Source organism: Meleagris gallopavo, chromosome 19 (assembly GCF_000146605.3).
Source record: "Meleagris gallopavo isolate NT-WF06-2002-E0010 breed Aviagen turkey brand Nicholas breeding stock chromosome 19, Turkey_5.1, whole genome shotgun sequence".
NCBI classification, from domain to species: Eukaryota; Metazoa; Chordata; class Aves; order Galliformes; family Phasianidae; genus Meleagris; species Meleagris gallopavo.
In genome coordinates, this window is record NC_015029.2 from 5,158,676 (window position 1) to 5,164,816 (window position 6,141).

At 47.5% G+C, this 6,141-nt stretch overlaps 1 protein-coding gene across 1 annotated transcript in view; it reads left to right on the top strand.

Moving 5' to 3' along the window:
* Nucleotides 1-6,141, top strand: part of TBC1D13 (TBC1 domain family member 13) — a gene marked incomplete at its 5' end in the record, with an annotated part of 11,203 nt that overhangs the window by 997 nt on the left and 4,065 nt on the right. Inside the window, 8 exons of the mRNA XM_010721135.2 lie at nt 60-121; nt 359-458; nt 1,730-1,812; nt 1,954-2,113; nt 2,709-2,916; nt 3,633-3,796; nt 5,137-5,297; nt 5,528-5,585. Coding sequence (XP_010719437.2) covers nt 60-121; nt 359-458; nt 1,730-1,812; nt 1,954-2,113; nt 2,709-2,916; nt 3,633-3,796; nt 5,137-5,297; nt 5,528-5,585 — 996 coding nt within the window. The remainder of the gene's footprint in view (nt 1-59; nt 122-358; nt 459-1,729; nt 1,813-1,953; nt 2,114-2,708; nt 2,917-3,632; nt 3,797-5,136; nt 5,298-5,527; nt 5,586-6,141) is intronic.

The window sequence follows — 6,141 nt, forward strand, 5'->3', positions numbered from 1 at the left end:
CGGCCCGCAGGTTGGCACCGCGCCCCTCAGATCCTAACGTATGTTTGTGTGCTGCGCAGATCCTGCTGAACTACCTCCCCTTAGAGAGGGCCCTATGGAGCTCTTTGCTGAAGAAGCAGAGGTAAGGACGGCTCTGCTTGCTCTTTTCGTTCTGATGGGATCTGTGGAGAAAGGGAGCGGTGCCTTAAATAATTAAGTACCTTTGTAAAAGGAATTGCTCTCGTGTGCTGTTCTTGGGGTTTGCGGATTTGAACTCAATAGAAAATGAGGTATAGGCTGAGTGGAGCGGTGCAGGGGTGTCTATGAGCTCAGGCTGAGCACTTACGTTGATGTTATCTGCTTCGTTTCCCTCCTTAAGGGAGCTGTATTCCCAGTTCCTAAAAGAAATGATTATTCAGCCCGGGATTGCCAAAGCCAACCTCGGTGTCTCAAGGGAAGACGTGACCTTAGAGGATCATGTAAGTGCTGCTAACCTCTGCGTTGCAGGACGTTCCCTGTAGCTCTGAACCGTGGTTCTGTAGCCTGCGTTCCCGTGCTGCTCTTGGCCCTGGGCTGGCAGGAGGGGCAGTTCCTGGGTGCCAGCCCTGTGCCTGTGTCTGAGCAGCCTTTAGCTGCTGAGTTACTGGCAAAGCAATGGTAGCTGGGGATGGAGCTGTGTGCAGCTGCATGTGTGTCTTCTCTCCTGCTTTGGGGCTGTGTGGCCTGTGGGTCTGCTGCGGAAAAGCAGAGGGTTGTGAGAGGTCCCTCCGACAAGGAGACAGTCTCCTGGGATGCTGTATCTGTGGGTGGGCTGGGAACAGGCTGCTCTGAAAGGCAGGAGGGTGCAGCTGGACCGCAGCAGAAGGCTGATTTCTCTCCAGTTCGCTGATGAGTGACTTCTTTAATTATTATTTATTTACTGTTTTTTGCATCCCTTTCTGCTTTGAGAACGCTGCGGAGTTTGTGTCAAGGCAGGGGATGATATAACTGAAGATAAGGACTGTAAATGCTACAGCTGCTTCCACGGCTTGTCTTGAATGTTTATGTTCTGCTGATGTGTGGTCACCTGTACTGCTGTGATCCACCAGGGCTGTAAAACTATAATGTCTGTAACATTCTGTGCATTGGCAGCTTACAGTGATCTTTGGATCTCTTGGAATGTTCCTTTTATGGTGTTTTCTTTTCTCCTGTCAGATGATTATTAACTTGTGCAGATCTTGATCTGGAGAAAAGAAAGCGCCCGTGGGAGAGGGAGAGCCAACTTTGTCATAATGGAAAACTAGTCAGATAGGGGACAGGTTGTTTGCATTAATAATGCATTTGCTTTCTGCTGGGCATGCTGGATGTGCTTAATCAGCCTTCTCAGAGCTGAGATACCCCATAGTACTCATGTGTTGCCTTAACTCTTGGGCTGGGTGCAAAGACCACCTTTGTGCAGGTTGGAACTGCAATAGAGAATCCTTGTAGAAGACAGGATGCTTGATTTGGGAATTAAGTCATGAAGAAGGATATGAAAAGGGATTAGAGATGTTGGTTTCTAACTTCAGTGAATCTACATGGTCACTTATTTTGCAAGTTCTGATCTGCTTCCTACACTATGTGTGCTGACTGAAAAAACAGCACTAAGCACAGTGCCAGAAGGATTGGGCCCTGTGCTGGGCTGACAGCAGGAATGGTACATCAGTGCGCATTTACTGAGGGCTTCGGTGCATGTGAAAGATGCTTGTTTTTGTCTTGTTTATTTCTCTAGCCCCTCAATCCAAACCCAGACAGCCGGTGGAATACTTACTTCAAGGATAACGAGGTGCTCCTCCAGATAGACAAAGACGTCAGGTGTGTATGGTGTAGTGACTCAGGTTTGTGCTTAATAACTTTGTACTTTGAAAATCGAGTTTAATATTCAACTGAGCTTTCTATTTAGCACTGGGCACATACTTCCTTCTTATGCTCGATTTCCTCCTGCATCCATCCTAGGAGGCTGTACCCCGACATGGCATTTTTCCAGCGCCCAACTGACTACCCCTGCCTTTTAATCCTGGACCCCCAAAATGAATTTGAGACACTGCGTAAGCGGGTGGAGCAAACCACACTGAAGTCACAGACGGTGGCACGGAACCGCAGCGGGGTTACAAATGTGAGGTCCGGGTGTGGGCTGCCCGTGGGGCATGGCACGGTCCCTGATGGGGTTGTTGGTGGTTCTCGGGCTTTTTGTGTTTGTGTGGTGGAATTCTGTGAATGCAGAAGCAGATACTGTGTATTTGGTGGCTAGATAGCTTTAGAGAACCAGCTGACATGCCTAAGAGTTGGCAGGAGTCATAGGTATGTTTAATGGTAAGGGTTATTTCTTCCTAAGTGCCAGGAAAATGTGCTATGCCTGAGATGTCCCTTCCTGCATGGGAACAAAGCACTCAAGGGTTGATTTACTGAAGCTGAATTGATAGAGTCTTCCAGAGCTGGGTCTCCTCAAAGTGTAATTGGGAAAAGAGCTGGGGAAGAGCTGAAACGTGTGTTGTCTTTTTCCTCTTTGGGTGTTGGATCATTAAGTGCTGCACACTGGGTGCTGGGGAAGGTGGCTGGCTGCAGTCTGTCCCCTTTTCCTGCATTACAAAGAAGTGGCCCTGCTGTGTTTCCTTACTGCATGGGATCAGGTGATGCAGTGGTTCAGGGGAACTGTCTGTTGCAGCACAGACTGCTTTGTTCATCAGCTCTAGTCTTGCCTTGCTCTTCAGGTGAGCTCCCCTCTTAAATCATCTCCTAACTCTCTGGGTGAGTACGAAGTTCTGCCCAATGGCTGCGAAGCTCACTGGGAAGTGGTGGAGCGAATCCTTTTCATCTATGCCAAGCTGAACCCCGGGATAGCCTACGTTCAGGGGATGAATGAAATAGTGGGGCCCCTTTACTACACCTTTGCTACAGATCCTAACAGCGAGTGGAAAGGTGAGAGGCTCTTTTGGATGCTGGGTAGGGGCTGTTGTGCTGCATGCTCTGTGTGAAGGAGTGTTTCAGGATGGAGACTCTAAGCAATTCAGTTTTGACTGATCAGGAAATAACCAGACAGACCCCCAAAGCCAACAAATGCAGAAAGGGATGTGCATTTCTGGGAGCTCAGTAGACTGACAGACTGAATGGGCTGTGAGTGCTGAGGGTGTCAGAAGTGGAGATTTGGGGGATTTTTTGTTTTGTATGAATCAAAGTTCTCGTCCTGATTGAAACCTGAAATCCCCATACAAGTCCTTTGTTGCTTCTTGTGCTAAAAATACGTCTGTGTGGGTTACGGTGGGGTTGTTTTCTTTGTTCTGTTGCTTTGTTTCTGTTTTGTGTGTGTGTGTTGTTTTTAATTAACAAGGACAACAGAAGGGGTGGGGCAAGAAGAAGAATGGACTGGGGAGTTCTGCGTTACTCCCACTTCAAAGCTTTGGGGCTGTGTGCTCATGGCAGCGAGACTAGGTGGTCTTCTGGGCCACAGATAACTGTCACAAAGTGTCACAACGACCTCAGTGTGCACACAGGGCCTGCATTGCAGCGGCTCTGTACACAGCCAAAGTCTTGTGAGATGCACTACAGCAATGAGGTTATCAGCCCAGAGCAGCTTTGTGCCTCCGACAGCGATGCTTTCTCTGTGCTTCCATTCACTTTCTTCTTTAATTCCCCAGAGCACGCTGAAGCTGACACATTTTTCTGCTTTACCAACCTAATGGCTGAAATTCGGGACAACTTCATTAAGAGCTTGGATGATTCTCAGTGTGGTATAACCTACAAAATGGAGAAGGTCTATTCCACCCTGAAGGAAAAGGATGTGGAGCTGTATTTGAAGCTGGTGAGGAGCTGGGTGTTTCTCTTAGTAGTGGTTGGAATGTGGGGGAGGGAGCATTCAAATGTCAGCCAACTTTGTTCAGCTGTTCCTGGACTTGAATAGAGAGGTTGAGGAGCTGTGGGAAGGCCTTTGCCAGCAGGACATGGGGGCAGTCTTATCTGTAAGCTGAAACAAGCTCTGGAGTGAGCTGATGCTGCAAAGCTTTCCTCCCCTGTGTGAGTGCAAACTGTAGCTGTTGTGAAGCTGCCAGCTGTGACTTGGCCACCAGCCCTGGTCACCTGGATTCAAGCTGGAGATGGAAACACAAGTTTTGCTGTAAAGTTCCTTGGAATTTGTCATCAAAACATCAACAAATCTCCCTGCAGAAGCAAGCAGAAAAGCTGCAAAATCCTGCTCGTGTAATTCTACTATTTTCCTTCCATTGGGGATCTCAGGGTGCCATGGACTGCTGTGGATTTTGTAGAATATCAGGCAGCAAACCCCTGTAGGTCTTGCAGTCTGTTTGATGTGGAAGTCCAAGGTGAATCTGGAAGGGGAAGCTCTCCTTGTTACTGCAGCCTTTAGCAGATGTTTGGAGATGTTTTGCGTTTAGAAAAGGCAAGATATATTCAGAAATCCAAAAGGGGATCTGTCAGCACAGTGACACAACCCACAGCGTTGGCTGAAAGCTGATTTAAGGGGGGAGAAAATAAATGACTTACTGTTTGGCTGGCAGGAAATGGCCTTGGCCATGCAGCAGCCAATCTTCAGGAATGTCATCAGGATCCTGAGCTTTTTTGACTGCTTAAAGTTTCAGTCTCTTGGATTTGATAGTTTAAAAAAAAAAAAAAAGGTACAGGCTGGAGGTGCTTACAGTGTCTTACTGACCGTCGGTGTGAACTCTGTCCCATCTTTTGTTTCTTTCTGTGAACAGTAAAGCTTTGATAAATGCAGAGCTTCTGGAAAGGAGAGGAAATCCTGAAAAAACAGCGCCTTTGCTGGAGGGGGAGGGCTGCGGCTTTGCAGATAAAGTAGTGTTCAGATGGGAAGTTAAAATTGCTCTGCAAGTTTAACTGAAATAACACGCAGTGCCTTTAGGAAGAAAAGCTTCCTTTACTCCTGTCTTAAAGGAGTGTTTTCTGTCTTTGTCTGTAGACTTGGAGCGTGGTTGGTTTGAAGATCTTTCTCAATCACAAAAATGTGAAAGCTCTCGTAGGAGGAGGTGGATTTGCTGATGTTCCAGCATGGGTTGGCAGCACAGAGCTATTTCAGGGTGGAAATGGGGAGGGAAACGAGGGCTGCATCTCTTATGTGGGGTGGGCTGGGAGCACGTATTCATTTTTTGTCTGGTGCATGTCTGACAGCAAGAGCAGAACATCAAACCCCAGTTCTTTGCCTTCCGCTGGCTGACGCTGCTCTTGTCCCAAGAGTTCCTGCTGCCAGATGTCATCCGTATCTGGGACTCCCTCTTTGCTGACGATAAGCGCTTCGATTTTCTGCTCCTCGTGTGTTGTGCCATGTTGACGTAAGTATAGAAATGGCCATTGTGCTTTTTTCTTTCCCTCCTTTAATGGAACCCATAGGTCTAGGAACCTTTTATAGGTGTGTGTTACTGCATCTGATGAATAGGTCACAGTCATTTGTCACATGGTAAGTGGAAGTGTTCTCAGGAATCTCTGTAAGGGCACATTGTAGTCCATTTTTTGACGTTCTTCTGTAAAGTCAAAAGTAACTGGAGAAATTTCCATCTTTCAGACTAATCCGGGATCAGTTGCTGGAAGGAGACTTCACTCTCAACATGAGGCTGCTACAGGTAAGGATTAAATATTGCAGGCATAGGTTGCAGTGTAAAGAATCTTGAAATAGTATTGTGAGAGGGGACTGTGGTATGGGCATGTCTTGCTGAGGTGAGGTACCAGGTTTCTGATGGCTGTGTGCAGAAATCTTAATGTTGGTCATACAGCATGCTCATTACTGGAAGTATAAATCTTTGCACGCTGTGATCCCCACCGTTGCAGGGAAAGTGAGCTCACTTGAGATGAATGGCTGCTTTAACTTCCTTGGTGGTGGTGTCTCTGCTCCCTGTGCCATTAACTGGGCTTTTATTTTCACATGCAGAATGTGACTGCATGCTGTCTGTTCCATCCTCCTAGCACTGTAGGGTTTCTTCTCCTTCCTCCTCTTTCCAGGTGCTTCAGTAGCAAGGGGCTCAGCGGTGTTCCTTCTGTGTCCTTTGCTGACAGGGCACAGTGGCTCCTGTCTAGAGCCCAGCACTACCGATGACACACAGCCTTTTGCTCATGCACCCTTCCTGGCTTACAGAGACATTGTTGTAGACTACTGGCTTATAACATTCCTTGGTTTGCAAA